Source organism: Panthera uncia, chromosome D1, assembly GCF_023721935.1.
Source record: "Panthera uncia isolate 11264 chromosome D1, Puncia_PCG_1.0, whole genome shotgun sequence".
NCBI lineage: Eukaryota > Metazoa > Chordata > Mammalia > Carnivora > Felidae > Panthera > Panthera uncia.
The window spans coordinates 8301514-8322996 of record NC_064808.1 but is presented as its reverse complement, the minus strand read 5'-3'; the positions used below and the strand labels follow the sequence as shown (position 1 = coordinate 8322996).

Below are 21483 nucleotides of genomic sequence, written 5' to 3'. Positions count from 1 at the left end.
CCTTCGTGCGCAAGCGCGGGGCCGTTGTGGCGGAGCGGTTGCGAACCCAGCGGTCTCCCGGAAGAGCTCGCGGAGGCGGTGGGCCGCGCAGGTTCGGAGGCCGGCCGGGCGGCTCCGCCCAGCCTGAAGCCCCTGCGTCCGCCGCCCGCGGTGTCCTCGGTAAGTCGACGGCCCTGCCGGAGTCCGGGAAAGCGCCCTGCGCGGTGCCGGGGTCCGGGACGTGGCGGGTGGGACCGACGAGTTAGCACCACACGGGAATGTCAAGGCTAAGGGATTCCAGTGAGATGTGGCGCATCTCTTTTGGGGGGGGGGGGGGGGGAGGACTGGGCTTCAGCAACGCGGTGTATCCCCTAGAAGTCCGTGCCTGTAGCCCAGTTTGTCCCTACGCGGCCTGGACCAGGGATGGCCCCGGGGAGCCTGGATGCTCAGTTTCGCTGGCAAGGGCATGCGCAGTTCACACCAGCGCACCTGCCCTGGGTCCGCAGCCCTCCAGACCTGCTAGGGCCTGTCTTACCCCACCAGGAATTATCCTGAGACCAGCGTTTCCCCCCCACTGCAGTAGTGATGAGGAGGTTGGAATTGTGGTTGCCCTCAGACCCTTTTTCTTTGAGGCCTGTCTGGCGATCATGGCTGCCAGCAGTCTCCCAGTCCTAAGCTCTAACAGTCCCAAGATGGCTTCTGATATCCAGCAAGATTTGGCTGCTCTAGTAACTTTGCTTTGAAACTGGTTGGACCCTGACAGCCCGGTGTCTTTCCCAGAGGCCCCACCTGTGTCCCGGGCTATCCCTACATGGCCCACAGTGTGGTGCCTGTCTGCAGATATGCAGGACTTACAGTCCCGGAAAAGGGACCATCCCAGGGGAAACCGAGACCGGAAAGAGCCCATTGGTAGGGCTGGAGCTCTGGCCCTGGAGGCTAGGCCCCCCGGCACAGGTCACGGGGCTGGAGTTCTCCTGAGGCCAGATGGCAGCCGGTGGGAAGGGGTCCCAAAGCCCTGGCCCAAAGCCTGAAGGTGTTGGAGGTGCGGGTTGGAGGGGAAGGGGGAGGGAGACCATGGGGCACTCTGGACATTTTGTGTAAAGTTCAAAGCAAGTTGTCTCTGTCCCCCGCCCCCATCCCCCATTCTCTCGGTCCAGGAAATTGCTTGAGGCTGTAAACCTTGCTTCCCTTCCAGAGGTAGAAACTGGACATAGTCTCCAGTGGAATCTCCCCCAGGAGCTTACATCCAGGGTAGTTTTCTTGGGCCTGTTCAAAATGACACTTTCATTTTCCTGATCCCTAGGATCTGTCGACATGAATCCCGTCATCGTGGTCCACGGTGGCGGAGCCAGTAATATCTCTAAGGACAGGAAAGAGCGGGTGCGTCAGGGCATCATCAGAGCTGCTACCGAGGGTTACAAAATCCTGAAGGACGGAGGGAGCGCAGTTGACGCTGTGGAAGGAGCTGTGACCGTCCTGGAAGATGATCCTGAGTTCAACGCAGGTAAACTTGCACTGCAGTTAGTAAATGATGCCAAATCAGGTTAATCTTCTCCCCCCTAAATACATCGAATCTAAAGTGTCAATCTAAGAAGCTTTTCAGTATAACTTCATATTTTAAGTTGACCAAGTTGCTTTAAGAATTTTTTAAATTCAGGGTTGCCTGGGTGGCTCAGTCAGTTAAGCGTCCAACTTCACTGAGGTCGTGGTCTCCAGGTTTGTGGGTTCCAGTGCCGCATCGGGCTCTGTGCTGACAACTCAGAGCCTGGAGCCTGCTTCAGATTCTGTGTCTGCCTCTCTCTCTGCCTCTCTCCCGCTCATACTCTGACTCTCTCTCTCTCTCAAAAATAAATAAACATACATACATACATAAAAGTAAAATAGAGAACCTGAAATCTAGGGATTAAAATACTTTGGGGGATGATACCCACCTGCCCAACATCTGTCAGAGAAAAGAATTTCAGGAAATCTGAACCAGTTAGTCATCAAATACTTCCTGAGTCTTGTTCATCCCCTTGCTTCTGCGCTCTTGAACACTTACACAAAATTTCTGAAGTCTGCCTGACCATAGCATGAGGCATAAGTGCATCGTTATGGCTCTGTTGGTTGAGCCAGAATTTACCAGATGCTACTCCTTGCCAGCAGGAGGAGTGGCTTGCTGTTTCAGAGGGAGGCTTGTTAAATTACATACAGTTAGCAGTCAGGGCCCTCTGGCTGACAGAACACCCACTTATTCACAAAGGACTTTGATTTGGAACAGGTCTTCTGGTCTCCCACCCTCTCTAAACTACCGGGATCAGTCATCTGCATGAACTGGGAAGTATGAATTCAGAATTGGAGTGGCTAGTTCTCATCTCTTTGCCCTGTACCAGAGCCTGCCATTCTAAGTGACTTGCTTCCACTGTCCCAGGTGTCTGCTCTGCAGCACATTAAGGGAAAAGAGAGTAGAATCATGCAATACGTGGCCTTTTGAGTCTGACAACACGTAGCTTTTGGAGTCTGGATTCTTCATGTAGCATAATGCGTTGGAGGGCCATCCGCGTTGACACAAGTACGAATAGTCCATCTGTTTTTACTGTTGGGTAGTATTCCATTGTATGGATATACCACAGTGTCAGTCATTCACCAGCTGAAGGACATGGTCGATTTGGGGCCATTACAAATCGCTATAAACAGTTACATACAGGTTTTTGTGTGAATGTAAGTTTTTGTTTCTCTTGGGTTAATATTGAAGTTGGTCATGTGGCAAGTATATATTTAACTATTTGAAACTGCCAAACTGTTTTCCAGAGTGACTCCCACTTCCATTCCCGCCAGCAGCGTATGAAGGCTCTAATGACTCCACATCCCCACAAGCACTTGGTGGTGTCAGTATTTTTTATTTTAGCCATTGTCGTAGAGGTGTGGTGGGACCTCGTTCTGGTGGTAATTTCTGGCAAACGATGTTTATTTTAACATCTTTTCAAGTATTTTGTGAATTTCTTTATTGTGTTTTTTATTATTATTGAGTTTTAAGAGTTCTTTATATAGTCTAGATGCTGGTCTTTTATTAGATACGTGATTTGCAAATATTTTCTTCCAGTCTGTGGCTCGTCTTTTCTTTCTCTTAGCAGTGTCTTTCAAAGAACAGAAGTTCCTTATTTTGTAGAAATCCCATTTTTTTTAATAATTTTTTTTAATGTTTATTTATTTTTGAGAGAGAGCGTGAGCAAGGGAGAGGCAGAGAGAGAGGGAGACACAGAATCCGAAGCAGACTCCAGACTCTGAGCTGTCAGCGCAGAGCCCGATGCAGGGCTCGAACCCACAAACTCCAAGATCGTGACTTGAGCCAAAGTTGGACACTCAACCAGTTGAGCCACCTAGGCGCCCCTGGAGGAGTCCCATTTTTTAATGGGTTGTGCTTTTTGTGTCATACCTTAAGAAATATCTGCCTAACCCAGGGTCACAAATGTTTTCTCTTACGTGTCTTCTAGAAATTCTATAGTTTTAGGTTTTATATTTAGGCCTCAGGTCCATTTTTAATAATTTTTTGGCATAAGGTATGAGTTATATGTCAAGGTTGTTTCTGCATGATTGTTCCAGTACCAGTTGTTGAAAAATCAACCTTTCTCCATAGAATTGCCCTTCCTCCCTTGTCAAAATCAGTTGACTTTCTATGTATGGGTCTATTGGTGGATTCTATTCCCTTGGTCTGTATGTGTAGCCTTTCACCAATACGACACTGTCTTGATTACTATAGTTTTATATTAAGTCTTAAAATCAGGTAGTAAGAGTCGTGTGTGTGTGTGTGTGTGTGTGTGTGTGTGTGTGTGTGTGTGAGAGAGAGAGAGAGAGACAGAGAGAGACAGAGAGAGACAGAGAGAGAGAGAGAGAGAGATTGTTTGGACTATTCTCGTCCCTTTGTCTTTCCCACAAATTTGAGAATCACCTTGTCAAGTTTTTACCAAAAAAAAAAAAAAAAAAACTTGCTAGGATTTTCGGTAGGACTGTGTTGACTCTATAGATCAGTTTAGGACAAACTGAAATCTTAACAAGACTGAGCCTTTCAATCCAATACTTCCAAACCACAGTATAAACTTCCATTTATTTAAATCTTTGATTTCCATGGCACCTGAGTGGTTCAATCAGTTAAGCATCTGACTCTTGATTTCAGGTCAGGTCATGATCTAACACTTCGTGAGATCAAGCCCCGAGGCAGGCTCCATGCTGAGAGTGAGAACGCTCCTTGGGATTCTCTCTCCCTCTTTCTCTGCCCCCCTGCCCCACACTTTCATGCTGTCTCTCAAAGTAAATTAAACATTTAAAAAATAAAAAAAGTAAATCTTTTATTTCTTTCATCAAGCGGGGGAAAGGGGTAGAGGGTGAGAGAGAATCTCAGGCAGGGTCAGTGCTGTCAGTGCAGAGCCCCATGCAGATCTTATGAACTATGAGATCATGACCTGAGCCAAAATCAAGAGTCGGTCGGCCGCTCAACTGCTCAACTGGCTGAACCACCCAGGTGCCCCTGTAAATGCTACTTTTTAAGATTACAGTTAGCAGTATGTGTTGCTAATATATGAAAATACAGTTGAGTTTTTTTCATACTTGCCATCTGTAGATTTTCTTTGGTGAGGTGTCTGTTAAGATCCTTGTCTGATTTTTTAATCAGGGTGTTTGTTTTCTTATTATTGAGTTTTAAGAGTTCTTTGTGTATTTTGGATAACAGGCCTTTATGAGATGTGCCTTTTACAAATACTTTTTTCCCAGTCTATGGCTTGTCTTCTCATTCTCTTGATAGTGTCCTTCATACGGCAGAAATTTTTTGTTTTAATGAAGTCCAGCTTAATTTCTTTCTTTCATGGATGGCGATTTTGGTGTGGTATCTAAAAAGCCAAACCCAAGGTCATCTAAACCTTCTCCTGTGTTATCTTCTAGGAGTTTTATAGTTCTGCATTTTACATTTAGATCTGTGACCCATTTTGAATGGTTTTCATGAAGGGTGTAAGGTCTATGTCTAGATTCGGCTTTTTTGCATATGAGTGCCCAGCACTATTGTTCAAAGACTTATCTTTTTTGCTGCATTGGATTGCCTTTGTCCGAAGACTCTGAACCCAATTCCAGTGTGTATGAGTTTTCCCACACCAAGCACTTTTCCTACACCAGCTGGGTATCCTACAATTCAGCTCATTTCTGACGCTATCTACCTAGACATAGCATCAGATTCCACAGGTCGAGGGCTCAGTCCCACCAGACTGTGCTCCACTTCAGACGCCAAGTGTAAATTCAGGTTGTTCCCTGTGCTTCTGACCTACTGGGTATAAATCAGAGGTTCCCACGACCCCCTCCTTGGGTTCAATCAGTTGCCAGAGAGGCTCAGAGAACTCAAGAAACCAGTTTACTCATTAGATCACCAGTTTATTACAAAAGATACAAATCAAAAGCAAGATGAAGGGGTACAGAGACAGGTGCCCAACAAAGGAACTTCTGTCTCCTTGGAGTTTGGGCCTAGTACAGTGGCACATGGAAGCATTCTGGTTCTAACCCGGAAACTGTTCAGACCATATCCTTTTGGGTTTTCATGCCAGCTCCATTACATAGACATGGTTAATTAAGTTCTTGGCCACTGGTGACTGATTCAACCTCTAGTCTTTCTCCCCTCTCTGGAAATCGGGGACTGGACGGAAAGTTCTAACCCTCCAGCTATGGTTGGTTCCCTTGGCAACCAGCCCCCCCCCCATCTTTAGGGGGTTTCCAAAAGTCACCTCATTAACATAAACTGAGTTATGGGTGAAAGCAGCTTGTCATGCGACAAGATATCCATTTCACCTTTGTGACACTGAAGTGATTTATGGAACTGAGGACAAAAGACCAAAAGTCGTAATAAAAGATGCTCCCATGGCACTCAACCCCTAGGAAATTCCAAGGGTTCTGGGAGCTGAGAGCCGGGAACCATGGGCAAAGACCACAACATGTGTTTGTTATAAATCACGATGTCACAACTCCTTTGTCACAGATCATTTTACCATATATGTATGTGGGTCTGTTTCTGGGCTCTCTGTTCTGGCCCATTGATCTATTTGTTCTTCACCAATACCACACTTTCTTGATTACCATTGCTTTATAGTAAATGTCATCTGCAAATAGAGACCATTTTGTTTCTTCTTTTACAGGCTTTATGACTTTTATTTATTTTCCTTGCATGTTCCTCTGGCTAGACCATCCAATATTAGGTTGAATAGGAGTGGTGAGAGCAAACATCCTGTGCTAGTCCCAATTTTAAAGGGAAAGTCTTTCACCATTAAATAGAACGTTGGTTGTAGGATTTTATGGGTTCCCTTTATCAGGTTGGGGAGGTTTCCTTATTCTTAGTTTCCCAAGACTTTCTATCAGGTAAGAATGTTGAAGCTTATCACATCCTCTTTCTGCATTATTGAAATGACCATATGGTTTTTCTTTTGTCTGTTGATATGGTGGATATCGATTGATTGGTTTTCGAATTTTGAACCAGGCTTGCATCCCTAGGGTTAACACCCCTCTGTCATTATGTGTTATCTTTTTTATTTATTGCTTGATTAGATTTGATAGTGTTTTCTTAAGGATTTTGCATCTATGTTCAAGAAAGATAGTGATCTGTGGTTTTATTTTCTTCTAACATCCATCTGGCTTTGATAGGAGGGTAATGTTGGCTTCAAATGATGAATTGGAAAGTACCCCTCCTCTTCTGTTTTGCTTGAAGAGTTTGTATAAAATCAGTATTATTTCTTTGTAAAAGTTTGGTAGTGAAGCCATCTGGGCCTGGAATTTCTTTTGGCTTTTTGTTTTGCTTTAATGGAAAGTTTTTTGCTAAGAAATCAATTTCTTCATTAGGTGTGGGACTATTCAAGTTATGTTTCTTCTTTGAGCTTTTTATGTTTTTCAAGGAATATTGCTATTTTGAATAAGATGTTGAATTTATAGGCTTAAGAGTTGTTTGCAATATGTCTTTATTTTTTAACGTCTGTAAGGTTTGTAGAGAGGTCCTCTCTGTCATTCTTGATTATTTGAATTTCTGTCTTTTCTTCTTGGTCAGTCTAGCTAGAGTTTATCAAGTTTTTCTTTTGTTTTGTTTCTTTTTCAAAGAACAGTAGCTTGTGGTTTTAGGAGGGTTTGCAGATTTTGAATTGTTTTTTCTCTTATTCTTTTTCTCTTCGGAATTTAAATGATTTATCTCTGTTATTTCCTTTCTTCAGCTTACTTTGGAAATAATTTACTGTTCTTTTTAGATCATAACTTGAGACCAGTCTTTTCTAATACAAGCACTTAATGCTTTAAATTTTCCTCTAAGTCCTGCTTTGATTGCATCCTACAAGTTTTCACATGTCTCTTCATTTTCATTCTGTTCAAAACATGTTATAATTTCCCTTGTGACTTCCTCATTGAAGCATGGTTTATTTACAAGTGTGATAATTTCAATGTATTTGTGGATTTTCCAAATATCCTTCTCATTTTTATTTTAATCATGTGACAATCAAAGGACATATTTTGTGTGATGTACATTCTTTTGAACTTTGTAAGGTTTGGTTTTTGGCCCAGAATATGGTCTGTCTTGGTAAATATTCCATTTGCATTTATAAGAATATGTACTCTGCTATTGTTTATTGAAAGTTATATAAATTTCAGTAAGGTCAAGTTGGTTGATAACGTTATTTGGATCTTCTACACCTTGATTTTCTATTTCTGTTGATTCTTGAGAGAGGGATGAGGAGGTCTTTAATTGTAATTGTGGATTTCGCGATTTCTCTTCTCCTTTGACTTCATCAGTTTTGCTTCATATGCTTAGAAATTGTTGTTAGGTACACAGACTGCTGTCTTCTGTGTGAACTGATCCCTTCATCACTATGTAACGTCATTATTATTTAACATTCCTTGTCCTAGAGTCTACTTTGCCTGATACTAATCTAGCTGCTCACACTTTCATTTAATTCATTTTAGCATTGCATAGCTTTTTCTGTTCTTTTACTTTTAACCTATTTGTATCTTTATATTTAAAGTGGATTTTTTTCAGGAGGACATAGTTGTATCTTACCTTTTTATGCAATTTGACCATCTCTTCTTTTTATCAGGGTGTTTACACCATTTACATTTAATGTGATTATTGATACAATCAAGTATAAATCTGTCAATCTTGTTATTTGTTTTTTATTTGTCCAATCCATTCGTTGTTCCTTTTTTTCCTCTTCTGTCATCTTTTGGGACAATTGAGTGTTGTTTATGATTCTGTCTTCTTTTGTTGGCCTAGTAGCTAGATAGTTTTTTAAGGGTGTTTTAGAGTTTATACTATACATCTCTCATTTGTCACAGTTTGCCTTCAAGTAATATCATACTTCACGCATAATGTAAGAACCTTATAACGGCATACTTGTTTTCCCTCTGGTAGCCTTCGTGCCATTATTGTCATGTATTTTACTTCTGTGTATGTTATAAATTGCCTAATATGTTATTATTTTTCCTTTAAATGGTTATATTTTAAAGATATTGTTAAAATAAAGGGGAAAAGTATTTCTGCTTAGCCACATACTAGCCATTTCCAGTGCTTTTCCTTCCTTGGTGTGGATCATGACTGTTTTCCACTGTCCTTTTCCTTTTTCCTGAAAGACTTCCTTTAACATTTCCTGTATTGCACATCTTCTACGGGTGAATTCTTTCAGCTGTTGTGTATCTGAAAAAGTCTTTGTTTTCAGTTTTTGAAAGATACTTTCACTAGGTATTAAATTCCAACTTGACAGGTTTTTTTTTGGGGGGGGGGGGTTGTTGTTTTTAATTTCAGGACTTTAAAGATGTTGCTCCACTGTCTTCTGGTTTGCATCATTTCTGACAAGAAATGTATTCTCATTCTCATCTTTTTCTCACTTCCTAATGTGTCTCGCTCTATCTACTTCTAAGATTTTCTATCTCCGGGCTCTTGGGTGGCTCAGTTGGTTAAGTGTCCAACCTTGGCTCAGGTCATGGTCTTGCTGTTTGTGAGTTCAGGCCTCATGTCAGGCTCTGTGCTGGCAGCTCAGAGCCTGGAGCCTGCTTCAGATTCAGTGTCTCCCTCTCTCTCTCTGCGCCTCCCCTGCTCATGCTCTGTCTCTCTCTCTCTCTTTCTCAAAAATAAGTAAACATGAAAAAAAAAATTTTTTTTAAGATTTTCTATCTGATTAGACCAAGGTGTTTGATCATAATGTGCCTGCATGTAGTTTTCTTCATGTTTCTTTTGCTTGGAGTTTATTGAGCTTCTCAGATCTGTGAATTTATAGTATTAATCAAATTTGATATTTTTGTATATTTTTTTTTCTTAAATATTTTCTTGTCCCTCTGTCTCCCCTCTCCTTTTAGAGACTCCAATTATATACATAGAGTGGGTTGCTTGAAATTGTCCCCAAGCTCAGTGATCCTCTGTTTGGTGGGTTTTTATCCTTTCTTCTTTTTCATTTTGGATAGTTTCTATTGCTATCTCTTCATAGTCATTACTATTTTCTGCTGTTGTGTCTTACTTTGTTTTAATCCCATCCAGTGTATTTTCCACTTCAGACTTTTTTTTTCATCTCTAGAAGTTCTGTTTGGGTCCTTTTTATGTTTTCCTCCATGTCCTGGTACATATAGAATATAGTTATAACAACTGTTTTATTAACATCTTTGTCTACTAATTCTGTCATTTATGTCATTTATGATCCATTACCATTAAGTGGGTTCTTTTTCCTCCCTATTATGGGTCATATTTTCTTATTTCCCTGTGTGCCTGGAAATTTCTTATTGGATACCAGACATTGTGAATTTTACCTTTTAGGTACTGGATAGTTTTATAATCCTTTAAATATTCTTGAGCTTTGTTCTTATCCCATTTTACAGATGAGGAAACAGGCACAAGAGGTTAAGCATAGCTAGACTCATAGGCATTATCTAGGCAAAAAAAAGTTGGAGAAAGCATGCTGGTGGTAAGGAGAAGAGCATGCACAAGAGCCCAGAGTAGTGAGAACTTACGATACTTTCAGGGAAACCTAGTGTTTCAGTAAAATGTAGCCAAGGAGGGGAGATAAAACCAGCAAAGGAGATCAGAGACCAGATCAGGGTTTCGTCCTTTTTATTTTGTAGGTAATGGGGCACCAAGCCAGATTTGTGTTTTCAAACATGCTTCTCTGGCAGCAAGTAGAAGATGAATTGAAGTTGGCAGCTTAGGGACGCCTGGGTGGCTCAGTCAGTTGAGCATCCGACTTCGGCTCAGGTCATGATCTCACGGTTCATAAGTTCAAGCCACGTGTCAGGCTTGTTGCTGTCAGCACAGAGCCCACTTTGGATCCTCTGTCCCCTTCTCCCTCTGCCCCTTCCCCGTTTTTACCCTCTCTCTCTCAAAAATAAAACATTTTAAAAAATAAAAAATAAACAAAGTCAACAGCATAGAAGAAACCTGGGAGCCATTTCTAAGTTCTTAATTCTTGCTTTTCAACTTCTCTTTGGTTTTAGGTTGTGGCTCTGTCTTGAATGTAAATGGTGACGTGGAAATGGATGCTAGTATCATGAATGGAAAAGACCTGTCTGCAGGAGCTGTCTCTGCAGTCCAGGGCATAGCAAATCCCATTAAACTTGCACGGCTTGTTATGGAAAAGGTATGTGACTGAAGCATCCTTTTTTGCAAGAAATTGCTACCGCCATACTTCAGTGACTAAATAGGACTTTTTAAGTACTTTAGTACTTCAGTGACTAAAATTTCCTACTCTAGGGAAATGCTTCCAAGCACTGTTCTCCTAAAGTCATATAAAAGAACAGAAGCAATCTATTTAAATTTGTCAAATGAGCCAAGACTCCAACTCTGTTGACAGTGTAGTTTGACTAGTAATCCCTTGACAGTAATTACTGTTTTCATGTTGTCTTCCTGTATTTTCTTCAGTTTTCTCTCAATGCATATGACTTAACACATACAAACGGAACAGACCTTGTTTAATAGCATGCGTTAAATTGGGGCGCCTGGGTCGCTCAGTCAGTTAAGCGTCCGACTTTGGCTCAGGTCATGATCTCACAGTCCGTGAATTCAAGCCCCGCGTCGGGCTCTGTGCTGACAACTCAGAGCCTGGAGCCTGCTTCGGATTCTGTGTCTCCCTCTGTCTGCCCTTCCACTGCTTGCACTCTGTCTCTCGCATTGTCTCAATAAATAAACATTTTTTTAAAAAATTCAAAAAAAAATAGCATGTGTTAAATAAAAATGAATTCTGTTCTCTAAACTTAAGATCCTAGTAATATTCCATCATTTGGGGGTTTTTTTGAAAATACAAAATCTCGAGAGCGCCAGGCTGCTCAGCATTTAGAGAAGCAAGCCAGTGGAATTTGCACTTTTGAGGTTTTGTACCCAGAGAGAACTAATTATAGCCACACAATTGAAGCAGTTAAGAAGATTTTAACTGTTTCAGAAATCTAACCATTTCCCATTTCTTTCTGGCTGAAGACCACTCATTGCTTTCTGACTGACCAAGGTGCAGCAAAATTTGCGACAGCCATGGGGATTCCCACAGTTCCTAAAGAGCAGCTGGTGACAGAGAGAAACATAAGACGCCTAGAGAAAGAGAAGCATGAGAAAGGTGCTCCAAAGCCAGACTGTGAAAAGTAAGTGTATCTGCGGCTCACAGTCTGGGGAGTTACTCGACTGTGGAAGTTTGACAAATCTCTGATCACCTACAGTTCTTAAATAAGTCAAGAATCACTTGGTAGTTTCAGTGTTTGTACAAAATAATTCATAGTACAGAATGGAAACACTGCTCTTCTGACTCTTAAACTTGACCTCATTTATTACTTCTGTGAATAACCACTCAAATTAGGCCGAGACCTCCTTCTCCAAGATGACTGAATGGAAGAGTGCCTTGTGTTAATGTGTTAACTCCTGGATGCTTCCTGATCAGTCTGTTATTGAAAGCAGACCCGGCAGGCTCTGTACGATCTATCCTCTGAAGTTACTTGAACACTCTGTCCTAGTACAGAGAAATCAGGACAGCTCTTACAAGTTTGAATTAGTCGTATGTTCTGAATTACGGTTTTCTATATTAGATTTCAAAATCCCAAATAAAAGTCCCCTTATTCAAAGCAACATTTGAAAAGTAAAATTTGAATATGGCCTGGCAGTTTATAATGGGATATAATCTATTAACCCTGCGTACTCTTGAAGATTTATCATTTTTAACCAGCGGTATACTTTAATATCGCCTAGGGAGCTTTTTCACAGTACGCACGTCTGGCCCGCCTCCGCAAAGAATCTAACCCAAGAGGTCAGAAGTGAAGAGGCCAGGCAGGTGTGTTAGGAAAAAGTGTCCAGGTAATCCTGATGTGTCCCCAGCTTAAGAATCTATTTTACACGATTGGCCATATATTGGTAGCTGTTGATAAGGTTGTACGTACCTGTAAGCTGGAGTCACAGGAATGGGGCTGCTTTATTGATGGTCCGTGGGTGTTTTAATACATGTTGCCACATCGCTTTCCAAAAATTCTGCAATAGCACACCTCTCCGCCAGCCATCATTGCCCCTAAATATAAGCAAGAGAGACCCTGCCCCGGGTTCTACACTTCAGAGGACCCCCATGTCACAAATACACAAAACAGTTGGCTTATTACAGTCACCTGGGGCGCCTCTGTCACTCAGCAGTGGCCTGCATGACCCATAACCCTCATCATCCACTCTTGTGATTAACACCATTCAGCCCCCAGGGAAATGCTTCTCTGCATCTTGCTCTGTGTCTTGGAACCAAAGAGCACCTAAATCTAAAGATTTGTGGACTGTGCCACTGCTGATACCAGAAATGGACACTGCTTCGGAGTGGGGGAAGAATGGAGCAGCAGAAGGCCTTAGGTAAGAGAAAAAGACAAATGAATAGCTTGTCAAATAAATTCTTGAGCAACAAAGTATTGTTTCCCAATAGTGCCAGATATTCAGTTTCCGGCCTCCTTACATGTTTTATGCTGCGGTTCTGGCGGGATTCACGATTCGTGAATTAGTACAATGTCTGTGAGACTCACACGTGAGGACCGATTGCCGTGACTCTCAAATTCGCGGGTATGTAGGCCTAGACCAGCACGGTCCAGTAGAAAGACAAGAGCTACGTTTGAAGCCACGTTAAAAACCCTAAAAAGAAACAGGTGAACTTAATATTGTTTAACCCAGTATATCCAAAGTGCCATATCAGCCTGTAATCGATATAAGAAATTATTTGAGATATTTTACATTCTTCTTTCATACTAAATCTTCAAAACCTGCCCCATATGCTATGCCTGCGGCCCATCTCCCTGGGGGCTGCCCACGCTTCCAGAGGCCAGGGGCACAGGTAGCTCGCACCTGCCGCGTTGGACAGTGAGGGTCTGGACAGAACCTGCGTGAGGAACCAGCTCTTTATGTTGGCAGCTGAATGGACGCTGAATGTTAGAATTCGGAATGGTTTTATTTTTGTAATATGTTAACATTTTCAACATTTAAGTAGTTTTGTTTCAAAATCTTGTATTTGCTAAGTGTAATTCATGTCTGACTTTAATGTTGATATTTACTATAAATAGATAATTTGGCATATTTCAAGATACACTTGAAAGTGTATCTGCAGTTCATTTATATTGATTCGGTTTTATTTGCTCTTCGTGTTTGATGAAAATACATCCTAATTTTGTACACTTTCAAGACAATCACATCTTTTTTAATCCCTAGACAATTGAAAATGCGTGTTAAGTCAAGATTTTGATACGAAAAAGAATACAAAAGTGGAACTCACAAAGGAAAACAAAAAGCTGAAAGGAAAAAAAAGGAAAACAATCTTCCAGGACACACTCCGTGTGCATTTTAAAAAACAAAACAGTAAAGTAAGCGGCCTCCTTCCAGGACAATCCACTGAAAGTTCATAAGCAGGACATTCCAGCTTCTTGGTTCAGTGAAGATTGAATTACCCATCAAAACAGTGAAAATTAACGAGCATAGCATTCTTGCTACATCCTCCATTTGAGTAGTTCAGATGAAATCCCAGCAGTGCACATTCTGGACTAAAGGAAGATGACGTCATTGCTCATCATGAAGATTCACACACCGAAAGGACGCAATTGCTAGGATTGGAGGAAACAGGCGATAGATGAGAGCGGAAAAAGGAAAAGACGACGTGGAACATGGACGTGAGGTTCTTGGAAGAGTAATACCGCGTGTCCGATATTTAGCGAGGGCGGATGATGCTTTGCATGGCACTCTGTCAGCACAGTGTTGACAGAACCGAACCCACTAGAAAATTTCCGGGCTTGGTAAAAATTATTTCAAAAGTTGATAAAACACCGAACATGTAATTAAGACAAAAAATAACGAAACTAATATGGTCACTGTCTAGGATAGAGAATTCAGACAGATTTTTTTTGTATGTTTTTTTTTTAGTTTTTTTGTTTTTGTATTCTTGAGAGAGAGAGACAGAGCATGAGCGAGGGAGGGGCAGAGTGAGAGAGGGATGCAGAATCCAAAGCAGGCTCCAGGCTCTGAGCTCAGACGGATTAATTTAATGGGTAATAAGAGATGAAATCAAATACATAAATTTTTTTTAACAAAATACTCTGTTCGGCTAGAATGTACCATGGTCAGAAGACCTCTGGAGCAGCTAACATTTATATGTATCACTATGCGAGCCAGCGAAGAAAAACAAGTCAAAGTCAGTGGACATTTTATTGGCTTTATACCTGCTTTTTGAAGTAGGTGTTTTGGATTAAGAGAAGAAGTGGAAAACTTTCCATCTTGGTCGTGAATTTAAAAGACTCTCGGGGCGCCTGGGTGGCGCAGTCGGTTAAGCGTCCGACTTCAGCCAGGTCACGATCTCGCGGTCCGTGAGTTGAAGCCCCGCGTCAGGCTCTGGGCTGATGGCTCGGAGCCTGGAGCCTGTTTCCGATTCTGTGCGTCCCTCTCTCTCTGCCCCTCCCCCGTTCATGCTCTGTCTCTCTCTGTCCCAAAAATAAATAAAAAAACGTTGGAAAAAAAAAAATTAAAAAAAAAAAAGACTCTCAAGGGGCACCAGGGTGGCTCTGTCAGTTAAGCATTGGACTTTTGCTCAGGTCATGATCTTACTGTTCGTGAGTTCGAGCCCCACGTTGGACTCTGTGCTGACAGCTCAGAGCCTGGAGCCTGCTTCGGATTCTGTGTCTCCCTCTCTCTCTGCCCCTCCCCTGCTCACATTCTGTCTCTTTCTCTCTCTCTCAAGAACAAATAAACATTAAAAAAAAAATTTTTTTTTAAAGACTGTCAAAAGCAAAATAAAAGATACCGTGAAGTTTGGCCAAGAATCCAGAAGTATTCCATGTGACAGGTAGGCTCACAGTTTAAATCTCTTTCTAGAAGGTGTGCCCTTGCTGTGCCGACAGCATCAATGTTGTGGGACAGGAGAGGGTCCGATCCGAGAATCACATTGATAAAAAGAGTTCCGTGAAACCACACAAGATCCTCAAGGAGAAAATTATGGACTTTAACAGTGAAATTAATTTTGAATTTATGCTCTCTATAGTCACTTAGTAGGAACTGTTCATTTCTATTGATAAGCTTAATAAAACCTTTAAAAATCTTTTTGGCTATTTTACATCTAAAAGGATTGAAAACATGTGAAGTTTAGGGAAACAAAATCAAACTGGATGTGAAGTAAGCGAGAAAAATGACATTCCAATAAAAGGAAACCGAAAGAAGGAAGCAAAAATACTTGTGTGACTTGAAGGAGAAGATTCGTGTACAAATAACCCCCAGACCAGCTCCCATAGAGGCTGTTTTTCTGTTTATTACATATCAGAGTATCATTTGAAGAGAGATTTGCGTACAGTCAAAGAACATACTTGTGCTTTAAGATTTTGTATAATACGCCGAAGATACCCTGCGTGGATCTAGATTCCTGCTTAAGGTGACAGAAACGACTACAGCAAGCGATTGTGATTTATTTGATCAGATTAAAATATTCAGTAGAGTCTTCTGTTACAGCATTTTACCACATGCTGCCCTCGAGCATGTGAGCGTGCCAGTGTTCGAATCAGGAGGCACTTCCAAATCCAAGGATTGCTTGAGGAATTTTGTCGGTCATTCCAGCTGCTACTGCCTCAGCAGAGTGAAGCTTCGCCAAATTAAAATTAACTAAAAACCTGCCAAGAACTACACCGACTCAAAAAGATCTGTCTTATCTGGCAGTCGGTCAACAGAACAGAATGTTGTACGGACATACAGCTACAAGAGCAGCGGCTTCCCAAACTGAAAGCAAAGCAGGAGAGCCAGTCTTGTGGAGTAGACACTCAATCACTTACCGGGCCAGCCATCAACGGAGAACCCAGATGGGCATGATCATAATGAAATTAAGTCACCGCTGGTAGTTTGCCAAATTTCAGCCACATAAGAGCCATAGCTTTACAATATTTTTAAAAGCCTATGCATCGCTCTAAGAGAATAGAACGTATTTACAACTTCCAAGAAGTAAACATGGGGTATGGACCTCCATTTGTATTTGTAATCTTGCCTCAACGTGGGTCTGCCACCAGCTGAGACTGGGACTGCCTCTCTTCCTCTGACATGAGAAGGGTAACCTTGTCACTTTAATTTTTTTTTTATTTAGTAGGGTATTTTTAATGTTTGTTCATCCATTTTTGAGAGAGTGAGTGACCGAGCACGAGCAGGGGAAGGTGAGAGAGAGAGAGGGAGACACAGAATCTGAAACAGGCTCCAGCCTCTGAGCTGTCAGCACAGAGCCCCACGCGGGGCTCGAACCCACCAACTGTGAGATCATGACCTGAGCCAAAGTCGGATGCTCAACCGACTGAGCCACCCAGTCGCCCTAAACTTGTTGCTTTAATTTGCTGTTCCTGGACTATTAACAAGTTTGAGCATTTGGCATTTGTCTGTGGTTCATTCGTTTCTGTGAATGTGCCTGTGTCCTGTGATCATTTTTTCTTCCTTGCCGTTGCGTCCCTCCTCCTCAGTGTTAAGGCTGTCTTCTCTGTTAAAAAATGTTTCCAGCCCAGCCTGCTTCTCCCACACCACAGCACCACCCTCACACAGACCACCGACTCTTCAAACCCCCTGACCACTCTCTAGTTCCAGTCTCATCTCCCTCTGCCAACATACATTTGCTAGAATAATCGTGTTAAGAGAGACTTTGTGTACAAATGTGGCATACATAGGTGCATAAATCTTTTTTAATAACTCATGTAATTTTTTAATTTTTTTTTTTTTCTTTTTGAGAGAGAGAGTGCACGAGCCAGGGAGGGGCAGAGAGAGAGGGAGACACAGAATCCAAAGCAAGCTCCGGGCTCTGAGCTGACAGCAGAGAGCCCGACGCGGAGCTCACACCCACGAACTATGAGATCATGACCTGAGCCGAAGTCGGACACTTCACCGACTGAGCCACCAGGCATCCCAGACGTGCATAAATCTTATGTACCCCTAGTGAGTTTTCACAGGGTGGACACACCCATGCAATCGGCCCCCAGATCAGGAAACAGCGTATCGCCATTCCTTTTCTTCATCGTCCGGTTTCTCAGATTCATCCATGTATTGTTTGCAGCGGCAGCTTACCGCCCCCCCCCACCCCCCGCCGGCATCATTCTGTTTCGTGGCTGTGTCTCCACTCATTTACTCCACCTCTGCTGGACATTTGTGTCGTTTTCCGTTTTCCATTACTACGAACCGTCCTGCTGCGAACATCTGGGTGTCCTCTTTTGGTGAACACTCCACATTTCTGCCGGAAGACTGTAGAAACGCTGGAGCGTTGTTGCTAAGTCAGCTTCAGTGGATTCCAGCAGATGGTTTTCCAAAGGGGTGTGGGCACCAGTTTACGTTTCCAGCAGCAATGACGGGGCATCCCAGCCCTGCAAGTCCTGGCCACACCTGGTACCAAGTCTTCCTCATTTTAGCCACCCTGGTGGACGCGCGTCGTGGTAAGAATAGTATTTTTAAAGCTTAACTCCTCTTGTGACAAGATGAGCCTTGGCTCAAGTGCTCCAGTGTCTCCCCGCCTCCCGAGTGAAAGCCCTGACGACGGCCTTTACGTAGGAGAACCATGTGATTTAGTATTCAAATTGGAACTTGATTTTGAGAGCGAAGGTGAAACAAGCAGGGACAAAAGGCATAAATCAGGACTGTCGTAGGTAACCGGGGTGCACGGTCACCGCGCCCATCAGAGCCTTCATGGTCTGGCTGCTGTCCGTCCCTCCTCCCTCACTGTATTCTCTCCAGCCACGGTGCCCTCCAGATTCCATGAGTTTAGCAATCATGTTCCTGCTTCAGGAGCGTTCTCCCCAGCGATCGGCACAGCTTGCCCTCACCTCCTTCAGAGAGGCCCTGTGTCGAGGTGTCTCCATGCTTCTGGACTCGTGGTAGTTTTTACTGTCGTTCCATAAAGCAAATTTGTATTGCTCTGCTGCCCTCTGCCCCCCACACGCAAGCTGCACAGGAGAAGGGACGTGGTCGATTCAGCTCCCTGCTGTGCCCGGCACTTTGTGCCTCAAGTACAGTTCATTATAGAACCTGGGTGGCAGGTATAGAGCTGTGATTGTACTGTATATATATTCTTCTCACTTTTTTACTTGAAAATGTATAATAAAATGTTAGAGAAAACAATAACCTATCTCGTCTTTGCAGCAAGTGCCATGAAAGAGGCAAAGTGGGGTCTGACGGGCAGCATCAGCCTCACCTGGGAGGTTGTGAGAAATGCAGGGTCTTCGGTCCCGCCCTGTACCCACCAACTCGGGATCTCTGGGGTGGGCCCGGGGATCCAAGGGGTTTTCATGCACACTGAAGTTTGAGATGCGCCTTTTGTTTTGAGGGAGCAGGCGCATGAGCAGGGAAGAAGGGCAGAGGGAGAGAGAGAGAATCCTGAGCAGGGGAGAAGGGCAGAGGGATAGAGAGAGAATCCTGAGCAAGGGAGAAGGGCTGAGGGAGAGAGAATCCCAAGCAGTCTCCATGCTCAGCGCAGAGCCAGATGAGGGGCTCGATCCCATGACCCTGGGATGATGACCTGAGCCGAAATCAAGAGTCAGACGCTCAATCGACTGAGCCACCCTGGTGCCCCAGCACCCAGTTGCTTTGTCCCCATTTTATAGGTGGGGAAAATGAGACCCAGAGAAGAAAACTTAGCAAGTAAGTCACAGCTAGAGGTCAGAGGTGCTGGGATCAGATGTGCTCTTGAAGCCGAGGTCTAGAAGAGTGTCTAGTAATCTACCCGACCTGCAGAATAAAAAGCAAACGGGCTTTCTTTGCCATTTCCGTGAGTCAGGAATATTGGGATCAAAGTGTGGCCCGTTTGCCATTAACCTGTAATGTGGGAATGTAAGTGCTGTTAAGTTACGTTGTTACCTGTGGGAGTGTTTCTTGTCTCAGCCTGTCACTTCTCTATTTTTGGCAGAAACCTAGGAACCGTGGGCGCCGTGGCCTTGGACCGCAACGGAAACGTGGCCTACGCGACCTCGACGGGGGGCATCGTGAATAAAATGGTCGGCCGGGTTGGGGACACGCCATGCATAGGTGGGCCTCACCGATGGCTCTGCCCCTTCCCATCCACAGTCACCCACCTGGCTTTGGGGAGGACTTGGAGAGGGAGACGGGGGAGGCTCCAGTTGTCCCCCATGAGCCCCCGAGGGCCTCTTCCCTCTAGCCCCGTTTTCGGGATCTGCAGACTTCGTCCCAGAGGGTTACATACACGAACCCTTTTCCCAGTCCTGGGCTCAAATTAACAAACAGAAAAAGCTGAGAATTTCAGTGGGCAGTTACTGGATCTGAGTGGCATGAAAGCCACACGTTGCTGATACAGCGACGTTACGAGTGGAAGTATTTGCGTGGACACCGAAGCACATGGCCTCATTCTGGAAGCAGGGTGAGGGGCGGGGGTAGGCGTGGCTGTATATGCCTCGCCCTGTGCAGACCACCCGCGTGCCCTCGGGGAGCTGTTCCAGGAAGGGTCAGTCCTGCCCTCCCTCCCGGGGCTCCCTTCATCCCCCTGGTTTCAGGGTCATCACCTGGCGCTTTGTTCACACTAAAGCGTCACAGCTACTGACCTTTGTCCACACTTTGGCACTCTTTGGGATTCAGTATTTACGTAGCCTTAGACTTGATCTGTGTTTGACTTTCTTCACTGTTGTCACTTTTTTGGGGCAGGATCTGGAGGTTATGCTGACAATGACATTGGTGCCATTTCAACAACGGGGCACGGGGAGAGCATCCTGAAGGTGAATCTGGCCAGACTCACTCTCTTCCATGTAGAACAAGGTACATAGAACAAATGCATACTGTCTGAAGACGAGTGAACGGAAGGTCTTCGTAAATAGGAGGGAAAGTAGATGAAACCCTTTTTAATTTGCTTTAGATGTTCCTTTCAGGCTGTTACCTACTTTGACTTCTTCCCACCTTCTGTTAGGATTTGGAAAGAAGTGCATTTAGAATATTGTCTGCGTTGGGCATCTTGGGCAGTAGAGACTTTGAGCCTGGGTGTGGGAGAAAAGCAGGTCTGCTTAGGCTGATGTCAGGCTCTGCCTCAGTGCACAGAGGGTCTTTTACGGTGAGGACCCTTCTAAGAAGCATTCACATAGAAATCGTTTGGGGGCACCTGGGTGGCTCAGTCGGTTGAGCATCCAACTCTTGATTTTGGCTCAGGTCATGAGCTCACGGTTCGTGAGATTGAGCCCCACGTCGGGCTGCATGCTGACAGCATGGAGCCTGCTTGGGATTCTCTCTCTCCCTCTGTCTCTGCCCCTCTCCCACTCGCACAGGCACATGCGCTCCCACACTCGCTCACTCGCTCTCGCGATAAATAAGCATTTAAAAAAAAGAAAAAAGAAATCATTTGCCCAGAATCTTTGTTAACTCACTTTGGTTTTTCATACTACAAATGATTTTCCCATCAGATTTCTTTTTATTGAAAGGTTGTTTCACAGCCTCTCCTTGTTTTCAGGAAAAACACTGGAAGAGGCTGCCGACATGTCGTTGGGTTATATGAAGTCAAAGCTGAAGGGTTTAGGCGGCGTCATCTTGGTCAGCAAAGCAGGAGACTGGGCAGTGAAGTGGACCTCTGCCTCCATGCCCTGGGCGGCCGCCAAGGACTGCCAGCTGCACTCTGGAATTGACCTTGATGAGACCAATGTCACTGACCTGCCCTAGGGCCGTGAAGATTGTATTCTAGGTGCTATCCTGGAGGGAAAGTCCAGCTTCCTGGTGTGGAGATTTAGCTTAATTAATTAGATCTAGAAATGGAGAATTCTGCAGTCTGTCACTGTTTTGTCGCCTTGATCAATGAGTATCTGAGTGTTTGGTTGAGGGGCAGATCCGAAAGTGCTCAGAGAAATCCCCCTGTTAAGGTCAAAGTAAGAATAGTCCACATGACCAAGTCCTGAGTCTTTCTCCTGAATCGGCCCCAGCGTCTTAGGTTAGAAAGAAATGACATCATCTGATGTGACAGCAGCCGCCTGCGTGCAAGGAGCGTTGTCTGGTAGTGGGAGACCCCCAGCGGAGCGGGGGGGCCCAGACAGACGCTCCCGGGGTTCCCACGGTTGCAGGCT

At 43.9% G+C, this 21483-nt stretch overlaps 1 protein-coding gene across 1 annotated transcript; it reads left to right on the top strand.

The window, feature by feature from the left end:
* Positions 1–61: 61 nt before the first annotated feature.
* On the top strand, positions 62–21182 carry ASRGL1 (asparaginase and isoaspartyl peptidase 1). Its single transcript, XM_049644868.1, has 7 exons — positions 62–159; positions 1283–1483; positions 10441–10583; positions 11417–11574; positions 19338–19456; positions 20087–20197; positions 20880–21182. The coding sequence occupies exons 2-7, from the start codon at positions 1294–1296 to the stop codon at positions 21083–21085; spliced, it is 927 nt and encodes a 308-aa protein (XP_049500825.1). The 5' UTR covers positions 62–159; positions 1283–1293; the 3' UTR covers positions 21086–21182.
* The last annotated feature ends 301 nt before the right edge of the window (positions 21183–21483 follow it).